Raw genomic sequence first — 17,896 nt, forward strand, 5'->3', positions numbered from 1 at the left:
GGACGTGATAGTATATACAAAAAATACCAAATTTTGAGAAAGAAAAAAAAATGTAAAGTCAGACCTGGTTTTGATTCTAAACGCCTTAAATGGAACTGTCACTTTAAAGTATGCCATATTTTTTACGAATTACATTATTCGTTTATAGTTACTTTGTGATTAATAAAAAATGTTTTAAATGAGTAAAATGACATTGATATTTTCTTTTCTAATATTCTGAAATTGTTGACTTGAAAAATATGAGATCTGCACTAAGTCGGTCAGTTATACTTCCTTAATTTGTGTTTTATATGAAATTTTAATTTGAACGAATTTTTAGTTATGACAGGAGTGAAATTTGAACCCGCAAAGGAAGTTGTTTTGATTGCAATGCACGAAAAGTAACGAAATTTTCTGCGCAAAAAAAGCTCAGTAGCAGGGAAAATTAATAATAGAAAAATAACACCGGTATTTGTAATATCTACTAAACACATGAAATAAAATAGGCAATCCGAATGATTAAAAATCTGGATAATCCGGGTAGTTGTTGTTGTTGTCTTGTGCCAGATAGGGTGCCATGCACTGAACTGTAATTTGGAGTGAAGTCCGACTTCTAAACAGTACACACATGCTATAAGGACCCGTTATATAGCGTATACCCTCAAGCTTCAAAAATTTTCATATTATGACATATTATGTATATGATCGCATACACGTATTATGCGTAATGGATTACAAGGAGTATACCTCAGAAAAATTGATGGGAACATCACTGCTCAAGAAAACAGTTTTGGATTCTGACAGGCGATTAACCATCTCCCTTATTATAGTGAGGAGACCGGCCTTTTAGTTGGAACCGTCCACACCATTGTAACAAAGGATCTTGCGATGAGGAAAGTGAGCGCGAAGCTGGTGCCGAAAGTCTGGAGTGAGGAACAAAAACTGTCGCGGGTGGAAATTTCGCAAGAAATTTTTCACAGTCCAGGCCTGTCCCCAACAACCCTGACCTGCCTTCGCCAGATTTATTCTTGTTACTTCGAATAAAAAGGGAGCTCAAAGGTTCGACTCCATCGAGGCGGTTCAATTTGTGATGACAAAAGTTCTCAACGGTATTCCGGAATCCGACTTCCATCAGGCTTTTGACGAGTGACGGACGCGCCAAACTAAGTGTATCAATGCAAGAGGAATGTATTTGGAAGATCATTAAGTAATTGTAATGATACTTGCAATAAATTTTGATTTTTGGAACCAGTCCCGATACTTATTGAACAGACCCTGTATAATATATTACGTCAAATACGTAAATGTGGCATTTACAGATGTTGCAATAATAATTCTTTTATTGGAAATTTTGACTATGTGTCACAAAAAAAAAAAAAAACATTTAATCAGAAAAGGACACAATCAATGCGTAGGCGGACAAAGGAAGAAACTACATCCTTTGTACTGAAAGCGGAGGAGTTATGAATATTCCTAGAAATTCAAAAACGGGCATAACTTGCTTGAACAGGACTGTATGAGCGCGATGGAGGAAGTGCCTCAGTCCTTAAAATGTGCAATAGATAATTTATAAAAGCTGATAACTCTCAGTTTTGATGAAATCAAAAAATATTTTAACAAATAATATTCATTCTCATTTCCTGAATGGAAAGCAGCTAAAAACTGTTAAAAGTTTAAATCTTTAAAACTTACATTGACCGTTCCTAATAAGGTGCAAATGTTTTTACCTATAAGCCCAATGAATCTTTTCTGTAAGAAAATTAAGTAAAAAGCAATGCTGGTTATAATCTGAAATATATTAAAAAATTGTTTATTCTTTGTACTCTTGATTTAAGCAAGAAGTATCTATCATATTATTTTTATTTATGAAATGTTTGTAACATTTCCAAAAAAAAAATAAAACATATTTTTAAGAATTTTCTTCAATATCAGCTTATTTTCTTCAAAAACAAATAAAACTTTTGCATAAAAATAAGCAAACAATAATTTCAGTGTAGTTAAAATACTCATTAAAATTGATTATTTCACGAAAACTGAATAGATATCCAAAAGTTTAAAATCAAGTAGTTTTCCAGCAGCTTCCGTTACTCCAAAATTTAGTTCCGCAATCTAGACACGTCTTAAATAAAAACCATATGTGTATGGCATTTTCAATTATAGTTTATAGGTGACTTGTAGAACTGTATTTCAACTTGAAGTTCATGGATTAAGTGCCTAGACTTAATTATTCAGACGGATTTTGAGTCCTTTTTTGGAAGTGATGTAGAACGTCGATCGAATGATCTTTGTACAAAGTACTATTTAAAATCAGCGAAATACTTGCTCTTGGTGTAATATAAAATGTTTAAAATTCGTCAAACATAATAAACTTCAAACAAATTAGAATACGATTCGAAACGGACGAAATGCTTGCTCTTGGTGCAATATAAAAATATTAAATTTCAGTTTGAATAATAAGCTTTAAACTATTGAGGATATTTTAGGGAAACACATGGACTATGTTCTGTACGAATAATATAAGAGTCATTCTTCAAAAAGTAACTTTTTTGTCACACGGCTTTTACAGTACAAACTTTAAGGAACAATTCATTTAACTATGTTTTTTAATTTCATCAAAAATATATCTATTTAAATCTGCCAACAATGTTTTAATAAAAATTTGTATTTAAAAATATTTTTGGTTCACAACATGTGAGTTCACACCTCTGTGGCATGTCACACATCTAAAGCGAATGTTTATGTTGTTTAATAACTTGTTTAGTTAAAAGTTTATATTTATTTATTTTTCTATTTCTTTCACAAGCGTCTCAAATGCTAATTATTTAAGTATATTTAATTTTTGAACAGATTTTTTAACTTCGTTTTAGTAGGATAAAAAATTATGTCACACAATAAATTGTCACCGCCATTATTCAATCACAAAATGCCATTTCTTATGAACAGATGGCACTAATGGCATAACATTGAATTTCCCATGAAATAATGGAGCCCCTTTTTTATTTTCAGCCTTAAAGAAGTTGTGAGATTTTTGTCGAAAAGCAAGAAGATAAATTTTGTTTAAAAAAACCAAGTGTGGTTATTGTGCATTCTCAACTCTGTGAACTTAAATTTCAGAGGTGTAAATTAATGTAAAAAAGAAGTGAAAATGTTTCCATATGTTTAACGTGTGCAGATTGAAACAACGAAAACGAAAAAGAAATCCCTGAAAAATGTATTCATTAGGTCTATATTAAAGGAAAATTCCTCACCTTCGTGACAGACCTTATCAATGTTATTATTCCTGAGGTGAGAATAAATGTTTGGGGAGAAATATATCTATTTTAGACAGTCTAATAAAATTATAAATTACCAATGAATTCTCGAATATGATAATTTGGAAATATATTAATACTATACGATTTTTTTAGCACAAACGTGACCTAAAAGGATAACTAAAATTTATGCCGTACTTTAATTAGGAGACATTAATATTTGATTCACACTAATCATTAAAATAGCTCATTGTTTGCACAATTAACAAAATTACTACTTTGATATTAAATTAGCCTCTATTTTCAAATATTAAAATATTTTTCTTTTCACTTCCTTTGTACAAAAAAGGAAGTATTGTATTCGCGAAAAAAACTTCACTCAAAAATCGGCTTTAATTTCGATTTTGCTCACCCCCAAATGCATGTTGATTTTTTTTTCTACTCGATCCCACCTTGATAAGTGAATAAGAACGTATAGACACTCGAAATATCCAATTTGCCGATCCCCGAGTTAATTACAACGAGTTTTCTCGTGACGTCCGTATGTACGTATGTATGCCGCATAACAAAAGAACGGTATGTCATAGAAAGTTGTAATTTGGGACGTAGACTCCTAGTGGGGTCTAGATGTGCACCGCCCATTCCAAAGGGGGTCTTTTATACATTTTTGGAGGGGAAATCATTGTTAATTGCAGTGCAAACTCAATTGGTATTATAACTTGGTAAACACTTGGCGATATATCGCCAAGCTTTCGGTCGCCAAGTTTTATCGCCAACTTGGCAACAAATTTGGAAGTTTTTTTTTAAACTGCTTTCAGTTTGGACATTATTGGCGATACTTGGAGTAAACCATTGTATCACATTAAAATTGCCAATATTGGAAAAATTAATCAGTATAAAACGTTTCCAAAGGCGCACAATTGTGAGTGAAAAAAAACTTGGACAGTTTATTATTCTTTTTTTTTTGTACCATTTATAATGCTAAGTGTAACAGTTTATGAAATACAAATTGTTAAAACCGGGACATTCTTTTATGCTATCCCCGTATATTATTCGAGAAAATGAAAATTGCTGGTGCTACACCAATGAAGAAATTTCCTTAAAGGAGATTTTTGAATTTTGCAGCTTTTGAAGAAGTTTCTGTGTTTACTTCTTTTACTTCCTTTCACAAAAAAGAAAGTATTGTATTTGCGAAAAAAAACTCCACTCAAAAAACCGGTCTTAAGCTACATTTTGCTCAACCCCGACTGAAAGTTGAGTTGTTTTTGTTTTTGTTTTTTTTCGACCCGACCACACGTGCATAAAAACCTAAGACACCCGAAATATCTATTTTGGCTATTCCCGAGTTAATAAAAACAAGTTTTCTCGTGACGTCTGTATGTACGCATGTTTGTATGTGCGTATGTATCTCGCATAACTCAAAAGCAGTATGCCGTAGAATGTTGAAATTTGGTACGTAGACTTCTAGTGGGGTCTAGTTGTGCACCTCCTCTTTTGGTTGCATTCGGATGTTTCAAAAGGGATCTTTTATACCGTTTTGGGGTACAATATCAATGCAGACTCAAGTGATATTTAAATTCGGCGAATACTTAGCGATATATCGCCAAGATTTTGGTCGCCAAGTTTTGTCGCCAAGTTAGCGACACATTTGATGAAAAAAATATTTTAATATAAATTTAAACCTTTAATTTTCTGTTTTTTCATTAAATTAGTGAATTAATGCCAGACTCGCCTTTATCAAACATTATCTGGAAACGAAGACTCAGTGACGCGCATGGATAGCGCGTTATTCTGATAAGTAGGGCGCAAGTTCGAATAGGGCAGAACTCCAAAACATCAATTTAAATCCCAATTGAACTTTTAAAAAATAACTTACAAAGTAGAGCGTAAATTTTAAATTAATATTATTATTATTATTATTATTTGCTTTACTACGCATTGCTTTGTAACTTCCTTAATAATTAATCATATTTCTTTTAATCATCATATAATATATTTTATTTACTATGGGTGCAAATATTTAAAGTGTTTCATTGCTCATTACAGGGTACTATTAGCAATGACCATTAGTATTAAATGGGTGTAAAAGAAAGTCATGTGATGCACACACACATCAGCTCGGTTTTTTTTTTTTTTTTTTACTTTTTTTTTTATTATTATTATTATTTTTATTTTCGTGAACATGTTTTTTTTTTTAGGTTTTTTTATTTATGAGTAAAATGATTGGAACTTAGCTGGGTGATTGTTTATGGTTACTTCTAGTAGGTAACACTTTCATGCGAGAATGAAAAAAAAGGAAACAATAAGTTTTGAAATTGAAAAATATTTTCGTTCAAAATTTACATATTCTGGAGAATGACCCATAAGCAACGCAATTTTTTCACTGTTGACAGACTGAATTTTAATGTAAGAACAGAAATAAAGAAGCTAAACATTTTAAGTTGCATATTTAACACGAATACTACTTTGCTATACTTTAGAGAAACTCTTAAGCTAAGATATAACCCGGAAATCAATTATTAATTCACTGCATCAAGCAACATGTCTTTTATAAAAACTCCAAACAGTATTCTGTCATCCGGAATTCGACTCGTTCTCTTTAAACTTGGAGCAAACCCATTTTAAGTCCACTAACTCTTAAACGACACATTTAAGTGAATTTTAAATTAAATTAAGTTCCGAGTCCACTGTATGGGGAAATCCTTCGGTACCTAATCCTAGTGCACGTGTGTCACTCTTTCTTTCGAACTGCTGTTTACCAAAGAAGTTTAATTCGAGAGCGAAGTTCGCTCAGGTCTCATTTTGTTCCCGGAACGCATTGTTCGATTCCTAACGGCAGATGCAGATCTCATCTCTTGATTCTTCATTTCTTAATTCCAATATGCTTAATCAAGTCCGAATATCTTGCATTCCCTTACCTAGGGCATTTATTATGGAGCGGGTCGATAGCGTGCGCATGCGCCAGCGGGAGGGCGGAGGAAGGGAGCGAGGTGGCCGGATAGCCAGACGTCGTGCTATCCGGCCACTCGGTAAGCCTCACTTGGAGACTTGAGTGAGAACCGGAAAGATGCTTTTAAAGGAGCTGTGGTGTCTGCTGGCTTGCCTGATGTGTGCCGCGCTCGCTCAAGCGATCCGCAGGGACAGAGCCTCCGACAGAGGTAAACTTTAACTTCCTTCCAAACAACACGAGTCTGAGCAATGGTTTTGTTTTGACTGCAATTTAAGTGCAATTAAAAAGTGACATTGCTCTTTTTTTCGTCTGCATGAGAGGCAAAATTTTTAAAAAAAGAAAAATTAATTTGAATTTTGACATTTTGAATTCAAATTATGTTTTTCGCAATCACGAGTGTGTGTATGTAGGCGTGTGTGTTTTTGTGTGTGTGGGGGGGGTATGTGTGTTTGTGTGTATGGGATATGTGTGTGTAGGCATGTGTGTTTGTGTCTGTGTGCTGGCATAAGTGTGTGGGTAGTTGTGTATATGAATGTGTGTGTGTGGGGGGGGGGGGTATGTGTATGTGTGTGTAGGCATATGTGTTTGTATCTGTGTGCAGGCATGAATGTTTGGTTAGTTGTGTGTATGTGTTTGTAGTTGTATGTGTTTGTGTGTGTGTGTAGTTGTGTATGTATGCGTGTGTGTGTAGGATATGGGCCCAAACTGGAGACGGCTTTCGCTATAGGAGCAGCATGGTGAGGACCCGGTCGACGGTGATGGTGCGGAGGGTGGCGGTACGAAAATAAAATGATAGGACATCAAAAAGTCAAGTGAGAACAATAAGCAATCGTGATTGCTCAATAAATGAGCAGCATGATTTGTAGAGGGAATTAACGCAATGTTGTCCAGATAAAATATTGTAAAATTTGGATTTCCAGGGAAAATTTTCAGAAGCTACGCCGCATAGCAAATTATTCCTCAGAAATTATCACTTTTCGAGGAAACTTTGGTATGACATTGGACATATATGTGTCATTTTGAATTGAGCAAATTGATTTGCAGCACAAAAATCAGAATAAAAAAAAAACTAAAAACTGAGGTTGATACCTTAAGCAGAAAACATGACAGTCCTTTATATGAAATATTTAAAAAGTATATTTCTTTTCAAATCTTAGTACATATCTATGTGAAGAAAAGTTCAATACTTAACTTAATTGAAATGTTTCTTTTTTAGTTTTGAATGTTTTAAATGATATTGATATACTGCATCTGTATACATCAAGAGGAATCATTTTGCTTTTATGTAAAAAAAATGTTTGTTGAGTATTTAGACACCAAATTAATTTGCTCAGATTTATTGGTGACTAAATAAATTGCTGAATTTTCTATCTAAAAACAAAATTCACAAATATTAAGCTATTTAATTGATACTTCACTTTACGCCGAAGGGCTGAAGTTGATAATATGCTGTTCTGAAGAAAAATTTTAAAAAATGTAGTGATTGAAAAATTATAAATTTTTACAGGGGTAAATATTGTCACTTTTGAAATTACACTTTGAATTTGGTAGACGAAAAAAACAAGGACAGTAGATAAAGTTCGCTGCTTCGGATTTATCGGGCTCTATATAGAGAGGGGAAAATGTATGCACTTGCGCACCTCTAATTTCCTTTCCACTTCACGTAACTTTAATTTTCACGATATTTGTTAACAACCATGACAAGTTTATAAAATAAGAGGAAAAGCGATAATATTAATAAAAATTATTTCCACTCAAAAACGAAGGTTTAAAAAAAGCTTATAAAAATGTATTTCAGGTGAAAAATATGGTCGCTCTCAACCGATTGAAAGATAGTTTAAAATGTTTAAACTATTTTAAAACATGATAAAATAGTATAAAAAGGAGATAGAATGTATTGAATTAAAATTAAAGTTATTGATAGAAATATTACGCGTAGCTAGATCGGCCGCGCACTAATATGTGTCCTTATTTCTGTACCACAGAGCCAGATTGATGTAAGTCACATAATCGCTATTTTACTTTAGAGCGGAAAAACGGTCGCTTAGTGCACACAAACGATTAGACAAGCGCTCTTTTAGCACTGGTAAATTATTTCAAGGAATTTCTTTTAGGATTACCTTTATATGGCTCTATGTGGAATAATCTTCTGCATACAACGGACTAAAAAACGGAAAATCGCAATTTTTGGACTCATGTTAGTCTCGCTCTGAGGTCTATAACACGTTCCACGAAAGCTTTTTTGCAAGTGTCTCCGAGAACTTTTTTTCACGGGTTGGGTAAGCTCACCGTTTATATCATCGTCGCTGTCCCCAGGGCCGACAAGATACCATGTCAGCCTAGTTGAGAACTAGGGGCCAGGCAGTTGTAAAGGCCAGCCTTGGCTCTCGGCGACCCTGACTGCCCCCCCCCCCGGGTGGAAGGCGGTTTTGTGGGTATTTTTTCTGTTTTGTCCTCCCATGCCCTTTCCGTGGTCAGTCTCTACCCCGTTACAATTCAAGGACGGATTCTAATAGCACTTTTATTTAGCAATTTGGCCAACTGAACTTTGTAGGGTAATCCCGTGATGAGACTTTACCTTGATGCTTCGTACCCAAGATTAGTAGTTCGAGTTTTAGTGTTGGATATAGAAGAACGTCGAATGGAGAAACTTCATTTGAACTTCTCAAGTAACATAGCTATGCTTCACCAGTAATTTCAATGGAGGTAATTTCAATCGAAAATTTGCAGTCCAGAACAAAGAAAATTAACAGAATTGCTCACGCTGCATCCACAATAGTTAAAACCTGGTCTCAACTGTTCTCTGCTGACTTATCATCAACCTATCAACAAGTGGTTCATCTGCAATCTTGACCGACAGCTTTCAAGAACTCTCATTGTTTCTTAGCAAGGATTACTCATACTTAACCAGTGCCGATGATAATCTTTTTCCAAAATTGAGATCTAAATAACTTCTTATTCAAATTTTCTTACTCTATTTAGAAGTATAATGCACGATTTATAATTTTTATAAACAAATTTATTTTTATAAGTCCATAAATGACAATCCGGTAATACGAAACGTCACAAAACTTTAAAGTTCTCCTCTGGCTAATTACGTTTTCGTGAACTGGGTGCAGAACTTATTATTAGTTCATCAATAAATTTCAGTTCAAAGTTAGAAATAAATGCAAATGTTATGCCTTGATGCGCAAAAACGCATTACAAAAATTCGTACAATTTAAAAAAAAAAACAGATTCTGTGCTCACATATAATTTCAAACCCTTGTTAGCCGTTTACATCCCCCCCCCCCAGGTGTTACTGATGGGGAGTGTAAAGTGGTGTAATTGGCAAAACGCTGCATTTCATAGCTCGGTGAAAGTTGATCGTACTAATGACAAACGTTTTGTGTAGGAATTATTTTTCAATGGAGATTGTTTCCCTAAACATAAGTTAGGGGACCTAAGGTCCATATAAAAAGTTAAATTTGGTACTTTTTGACTCATTTTAGTTTTTGCTTCACTTTTTCAATATCGTGACTCCACATGTGATTTTGAGAATTTTTGGAATTGGCAGGATGCATCTAGGAATAACGGTTGCGAAAATAGAGGTTTTTTTTGCATGTTTTAAACGGGAACACCCTTGTTTGTGTGCGCGCCCCGTGTGTGACATAAATGTAATTCGGTCAAGTACTTAGTTTTAAGTATAACTGCCCCTCAAAGACAAGAAGGACTTTTAGTATTTTTTTTAATACGCAACAACTTTGCCATGACTCTAACAAGCAATCCATCCTTTTGCGCATATGTATGTTGGTTTTTTTTCTTTTTCCCCCCCTCCTCCCCCCACCCCAGGAAAAACAAATTTGGAGAAAGTTGTCAAACTATTTTATAACTTATTAAAACATTCCAAAAAAAAAAAAATGTCAACGTTTGCTAGGAAAGTGTTCAAAGCGCCTCTAATACCGAGTTTTAAATGCCGAGCTTTAAAACTATGAAAAGGCTGAATAAATTTAAAGGACTTTTGCTTTGAGGAAAAAAAAAGAACCTTTTTCTTTTTCAAATTAGGAAAAATTATCTAATAAAGGTCTTTAGGAAAAAAATAAACATTGCCTAAGATAAGTGATCAAGCATTTGTGCCTAAAAGTACCATTAAATCGCGTCGCTCTTTTAATGGTAAAATTTACTTTTAAGTTGACCTCTGATACATGATGCACCAGATGATGACAATGCTTAAGATATTTGAAGATGAATGATCCACTCTGGATAGGTGAAGAGCTTTAAATCGACCTTAAATAAAAAGATATTTCTTCCTAAAACCAGCAGCTTCCAGACTTCCACCTTGTAGCATGATAACAGCACGCCGAGAGCAATTTTTCACAAAATGAGATGACATTCTTCAGTGCAATACCTTTTTTTTTTACAGTCCTATAAATAATACAGTTGCTTATTTTAAATAAAATGCTCAAAACATTGATGGCATTCCCCCCCCCCCCGCATTTTATTCTCTTTCGTTCGAATAAATTCTTAAAAATTAATATTAATCTTTTTGTTTAACTATTAGCAGCGATAAAGCATTAACAGCGTACGCAGTGAAATTTTTATTATTATGGTTGTGTTAGCATTTTCTGAAAAATCACTAGCAGCGGCAGTTATTTAATGAAAGTGGCTCTGATACGTTGAGCCATGACACTGACAATTTTTTTTTTTATTTATTTTTTATTGATTTCTTTTTGGGGGGGGGGGGGGGAGCTCAGTGAAAAGGAGAGATGTTTTTTTTTTTTGGCGAGGATGAAAGTTGGAATACGTTCGTAAACTACTGCAAAAGTAACCGAACTCAACTCACACACACACACACACGCACAAACAGTGCCAATTATCTTTCTCTATTGCCCCAAAATGAAATAAATATTATCAAGGTCATGGGTCAACTTATCAGAGCCACACTATACTTGCAAGAAAACTTCCCGTAATTCTTCAATCTCCGTTTTCTAGAAGGCTCATCTTTACATTCCAAGTAAGATTAGTAAATACTTCAATGCAACTAAAATATGAATTTGTTTATTCAATTTCATTTCCGCGATACTGAGAGCAAAACTCTTATAATAAAGGTTGAACGCTTCACCGAAAGAATTATTTATACGTACGCATACAGGGTTGATAATCATGTTAAAAAGTTGTTAAAACAAAGCAACAGGGGATATTTGTATTATCAAATCCAGAACAAAGTGGACAAGCAATTCACTGTTTTACTGCTGTTAGTCTTTTTTATGTTATACATTATGCTTTTCGGAAAGCTATGATGTTTATTATTTTACGAACTCCTTGACGAAGATGTTAAAGGTTTTCGGCTTCTTGCAGTTTCAAAGCACGTAGGTTTTAATATTTCTGCCCACAGATACGTCTTTTTTCTTTTCAACAAATGTATTATCTACTTACCAAGAGATGGTGCCAGTGAAAAAAATGTCGATGTTCATTTTCAGGAAAGGTTAACATTTTTGAAAAGACTAAATATTTTTAATATGTAATTTGTATGAAAAAAATGACAAATAACAAATTAGTATACCCATTTAAATTCTCTGTCCTTCCGTTACGACAACAGTTCAATTATTTACTACCATAGCAGTGTTGTTTAAAAATATTTGTGTATATCTAAACCTTATGATGCCGTAATGCTTATCACTCTGTGTAATGTCCTGAATTTCCGATTTTGCACAAGTTGAGGAATTCTATGTCCCAAAACTCATTCCACTTTCCAATTCTGAAACAGGATGTAAAAATACATACCAATCAAACATAAAATGTTTGAATATTACTAGGGTTATGTTTAAATGATGTCCATTCTGTCGCTCAAGTTTAAAAGAGACTAGTCAGAATGTTATTAGTGAAAGGAACTGTATAATAAAATATCTTTGATAATTCTTTATTTTTTCTTAGAAAGATAAAATTGTGAAACTGTTTTCTGAAAACATCTTACCGAAAATCAAAATAATGGTTCTAGCATCAGAAATATATTTTCATTCAGTAAAAGCCAGCCGCTATTTAGTTTGTGTTCTTCGTAACCACACTGCTTGAGGTAACGTACAAAGAAGGGGTCTTCTTAATGGAACACATTTCCTGACACTTCTCGAAGTCATCTCGAGAGAACGATTGCATCGGAATCATTTGCATATTCTAATGCTACCGTTCATTCAACTTTGCAAACAGTACCAGGCTGTTTATTCTGCTCTCATCATCAAAATCATTTCTCACAGATGTGATTTCGGTTAAGAAAATCCGCACTTCTTTTAATATTGCGGACGAGTTTCGAAGTCACGCAACTTTTGATGGAATTCGGATTTTTGATAATGACTTTTGCCTTATTAAAAGTGTTGTGTGCTCTTTTATCTCACGGTTCGCAATTTCAAGCGACGAATTCATTTTGTGCTTATTTCATTACACTGTTCAGTAAATTAAAATTGATTACATTTGTTTTGAGTTAAAATTAACTGCACGTTATTTTTGAATTTCGGTAAAGTTGATTATAATTTTAAGTGCTAAGTAAGTGCGATAGTAGTGCTTAGTGGTCACGATTTGTTGCTCAAACAACAAAGCTCATTGGTTTTCCCAACATCTAATGCTTTGTCCAACATGTTTGAAGTTCCTCCTGGTTAGATGAAAAGTATTTTCGTGGGTTTAGTTTTCATGTTATGTGCGTATATTATCAGAAAATCCTATTTAGCACAGGAACAATAGTACTTCACGCAGTGTCTCTTAACGACTTTAATCAGAATTTTTTACAAATGTAGCCTTCATCGTTTGTTATGTATTTATATTCGTTCGTTCAAGGAGTGGGGGGAAAGTGGAGAAAAACAGCAACTTTAAGCTTAGGAGTGAAATTGAAAGACAATTAGAGGTATTTCTCTGATAAGTATTAGCTTTCTAAGATTGGAAGTGTAGTTATTTTATTTAGCAATCACGATTGCTTACTATTTTCATTTGACCCTAGTGGATGTCTTAACTTTTTTGAGGCCCTAAGACTTGCGCGTGAGTGCTCCTTCTGGGCGGCGGTGGTGGTGACGGTCTGGCTCTATGTCCGCGAACATGTCCTGCAGACTCAACTTTATTTTTTCGCGACCCTCTCGTCTTTACAAAAAATAACAGCGTCCAGCATGCAACATCTAGAACCCAGCATTAAGCATCCTGCCCCTGTCATTAATTTGAATTTTGAATTCAAATTTTGTCCTTCATATTTATGATTGCGATAGGATCCATTTATCAAAACAAGAAACCCTGCTAGTAGTGTCCTATCGCTATTCGTGATTGCGAAAAAAAAAATAATTCAATATCTAAAAATTCAAATCAATTCCAAGAGCTGAATGCTAGATGTTGTGTTCTGTGTTTTATTTTAATTAATTTTTTATCAATTTTCTCAAAATGATAGTTTTGCTCTTAGATGGGGCAAAACCGGACAATGGGTGGGTTAAAACCAAAAATCACATGATTTCAATGGGAAAAAAAATGTAGTTCAAAAAGTGTATTCAAAAGTTGAACTTTAAGCGAGCAATATGAACTCATCTAGGTCGTCATTTAGGATATTTGGGCGTCATTAGCAAAGCCCCCCCCCCCCCCAGGGTTTTCGAAACACATAATTATGCAGTACCGACCTGTTCTTATTTTTGGCATTTCAAGCATTGAATCCACTACCCTCTATCTATGGATAAAAAACATTAGTGATTGCATAAAATGTCAATTTTTTCCTCCCCCCCCCCCTTTTTTTTGGTTGGCATATGACTGTCAGTTTATTCAGTAACCAAAATTTACTTTTGATAGATTATAGACAAACTTAAGTTTTTGAATGAGCGCAATTTGTTTAGAGCAATCAGTTACAGCTCTTTGATTTTAAAGTCCTAACATAGATGCTGTTACCTTTCTCGTGCGTTAAAGGGAACTAACAATACAGTTTGGCATCACGTATAATAAAAACTTCGAACTGTCTTTTTTATTACACTAGAAATGTTTTTTTTTTTTTTAAACCAGTTAACAAAATTGTGATACCTTCGAGCTAAATTCATCATCAATTCAGTAACCACAAGTTCGGGCACAATATATTTGAGAAAATGTTTTAAAATTATACGTATATATTACTCTGATACGAAGCACCTGATAATACAAGGAGGTTAAGATTCAACTTCCAAAGAAATATCCCTGTAAAATATTTTTTCTTCGGAAGGAAAATCCAAACATGATGGATGCATATTTTGTTCGTTTTAGTCAAGATTTAAATTTTGATCTCAGGGCTTCTGGCTTTTATCTTAAAGATAGATTCAAATTATTATTAAAGTTATACTATATTTTTGAAGAGTTCAATCATTTTCCTCCTATTTAAGTAGTCCTATAAGAATTTCTTTATAGGAGATACTTGATTTCAGTTTCACTTCTTAAATTTTCCCGTAAGCTAATTTAAAGTTCCACTGTTTTCTTAGGATTGATATTACAATTCGTTTTTAATAACTTTCTTATCTTTCCTTTATATTTTTTTACAAATTAGCTAAAGTAGTGACAAGCATCCTGTTCTGTCTACTTCGTTTGAAAATACTGTTCGGCCTGAGATTTCATTTATAGTTATTCAGAATTATTTGAGCCAAAATGTTTATATTTTAAACTACCCCACTCATATTTTAATAGCTTTAAAGATTTTTTTTTTTTTTTTTTTTTTTTGTTTGTTTAACACGGAAAAAGTATTCCTTAGCAAAATGTTTTTTTCTAAAATAGGAAATAATAAACATCAAATCCATTTGTGAATGAATTATTGGCATGGGTTTTGGCTTTTATGATATTTAATGTAACTTCAAACTACTTCAGAAATGGGAAACAAAATAGATGTATTAAAGTAGTGTAATTTTAATACAGGAAAATGACATTTCTTAAAGCTTAAAAACCTTTCTTTTGTACTACACATCCTCGAAACATACCGATTGTCTGTGCTCATATAAAAGGTAATATGTGTGTGTGTGTGTGTCTGTTTTTGTACGATGTGCAGACGAATCTATCGCACTGATAAATTTGGAAGTCCGGCACATAAGTAGTTGAAATCTTGGATAATGCACCTCGAGGCGTTTTCTTTCTTTTTTTTTTAAATATTCCTTCCGGAATATTTGAAATTAATATTTGAATTTAGCGTTTTCTGAAATCTTTATTCAATTCTTAATTTGGTCATCTTACGCAGAGCATATGCGCGAAAGGTATGAAAAACGAATTTCTTGCTTTAAAGCAGAATATAAAACGAACGGCGTAAAAAATCGAATCAACTGCCAAACCGTAGGGCTTTTTTGCATTATGTCTGCTCTTGAATTTGAGCACAAAATGCTGTTTGAGCATCTAAAAAGGAAGAATGTTTGAAACATAAAACTTTGACCTAACTAAGAGCTCTGTTAAGTCTAAATTTGGCCAAAAGTTCGATGCTGAACAGAACGTTTTTATAAGCACAAAAAATTGTTTACCTTGTAACGAAGAAGCAAATATTAATTAGCATTTTCAACTTCAAAACTGAAGCTAATGTTTCGTTAGTTAAATAAAAAACCAGAAATGGTCTCCCATTTCAATTTAAGTCCTGTTATATGTTTTAAAACCTCAAAACAGACTCACAGTCAAGAGCCTTTCTGTTCCTCACTAAAAAATAATACACTTGCTGTTGCCAAAACACAAAACAGAAAAACTGGTAATCTCACAAAATAATCACACAAACAGTCATTACAAAATGTCCGATATATAAAAAAATATTATTAAGCACTTCTTATTCAAATCGAATGCTTATCTGTCATCTCAATTTTCTTGTTCTTTGTTTAATCAAACCTTTTTTCTCAAGCTTGCGATTCTACTATTTTTTAATTTCTGATCTTAACTGCAGTATGTTTTATAATGTTAAAATTTTATAATTTAACAATTGCAGCATCAATATGTTTATATTTTTACGACTATCGCTTAGCTAGCTGTGTTTCCTCCGCTAAGATTTCGTGTAAAATGTTATAAGTGAACATGCATTTATTAATTTTACTAACATGCATGTTTTAGGGTTTTTTCCTAATTGATGGCCAGTCGAATACAAATTAAGTATATGCAATTCAAAAAGATCTGTTACATATATATGTTAGAAAATTATAGTTTTATACATCTTTGTGTCGATGTAAATTTCGATTCTTTTATGTTAACTGTGTATTCATATATTATATATCCAAATCAAAAGAAATAGAAACAATATATAATATCTATCTAAACATTACTGATTGAAAAAAAAAAAAAAGAAAAAACTGCTTTTGTGATGAGCGAGCATACTATACCGCGTTAACAGGAAAAGTAGACTTGATATAAAGAAAGAAATGCGCCATTTGGAGGCATCAATCGCGTGTCTGGCTTGAACACGAACAAATTGGAACCAAGCAGACGGCGAATGCAAATACTATTTGCTAACTTATCTGTTATTCCAGAGAAAATCCTCCAAAGTGGCCATAGTGGCAAACCTTCTGGCAACCTATTTGTTTACTTTCGGTTTATCTTTTCCGTGAACGCAGTATAATGCTAATCCCTAAAATGTGGAGGAGTCTTCATTGGCGGAATCAAACTAGAAAGCATTTTACTTAATCGGATTATGATGCTAACTTACAAACTTTAAAAAGGGTCTTTTCAATATACACTATAACAAACTTTATAAAGAAGGTTTGCATTTTAAATAAGAGTCAGTTTTCTAGTGTCATTATTACTAAGAACACATTCAGTAAAGCCTTTTAATGTATGACGGTTCGGTGCAGTAGAAAAGTCACATGTTTTCGTTTCTTACTGCAGTCCTATTGGGTTAACTTTATCTACACAATAACTCCAACCTCCCCTAGTGATTTCGCACAAAATATTTCCCTCCGCTGTCCTAAGTTAAGCGAAAGTGATTTGAAAGTGCGCTATTGCGAACAGTTCCCGTCACGCACATTTTTCACATTTATGCCAGAATTTAGATTGAACATTATAAAATTTTCACAGTTACTCAGAGTAATAAACGTTTTTCCTCAGCGAATGTAGCCGCCTAATTACGCTCACATTCCATTTCCTTCTTCTCTTTTTTCCCATGGAATGAACTCATTTCGTTCTTGAATATGTTAACTTGATTCCCATTTCCTTTTTCTTCTTATTTTCTGGTTGCTTGAATCATTTTTGTTTACTATGAATTCAAACGTTTTAGAGCTCTTAAGCTCTTTCAAAAGCATCAGATTCAGAATGAAAGTCAAATCATTCGAAATTTATATAGGAAAGATGTTATTACGAGGGATACAAAGGCTACTTATTCCGAAATAATTTTTTTATCTCCTAAAAATAAGAGTTGTTTTTTGCATATAAATGAAGTCCACATATTTAAATTTGTTTATCATCATTTAGCAGTTGTGAAATAAAACTGAGTCATTTGCGTAGCATTTTTAGCTTCAAATAATTTTTGCATATAAATGAAGTCCACATATTTAAATTTGTTTATTATCATTTAGCAGTTGTGAAATAAAACTGAGTCATTTGCGTAACATTTTTAGCTTCAAAAAAAATTGGTTTTCCATATGAATTTTAATCAGTGTACCTGGGATTTATATGTGGCTTTGAGAGAAAATGCAGTGTACGTTTTTATAATTTGCATTTACACCAACCGAAATTAGTTTTAGCATCATTCAAGTGCTTGCGGAAGGCTCAAATGGTGGTGTAAGTCGGGGTTAAACCATTTATCGAT

The 17,896-nt window shown here is 33.4% G+C and overlaps 1 protein-coding gene across 1 annotated transcript in view; it reads left to right on the forward strand.

The window, feature by feature from the left end:
* The first annotated feature begins 6,297 nt into the window (after positions 1 to 6,297).
* LOC129231633 (suppressor of lurcher protein 1-like) overlaps positions 6,298 to 17,896 on the forward strand; it is a 270,342-nt gene continuing 258,743 nt past the window's right edge. The window contains exon 1 of the mRNA XM_054865996.1: positions 6,298 to 6,388. Within this exon, the coding sequence (XP_054721971.1) occupies positions 6,298 to 6,388 (91 nt within the window). The remainder of the gene's footprint in view (positions 6,389 to 17,896) is intronic.

This window comes from Uloborus diversus, chromosome 10, assembly GCF_026930045.1.
Source record: "Uloborus diversus isolate 005 chromosome 10, Udiv.v.3.1, whole genome shotgun sequence".
Taxonomy (NCBI): Eukaryota; Metazoa; Arthropoda; class Arachnida; order Araneae; family Uloboridae; genus Uloborus; species Uloborus diversus.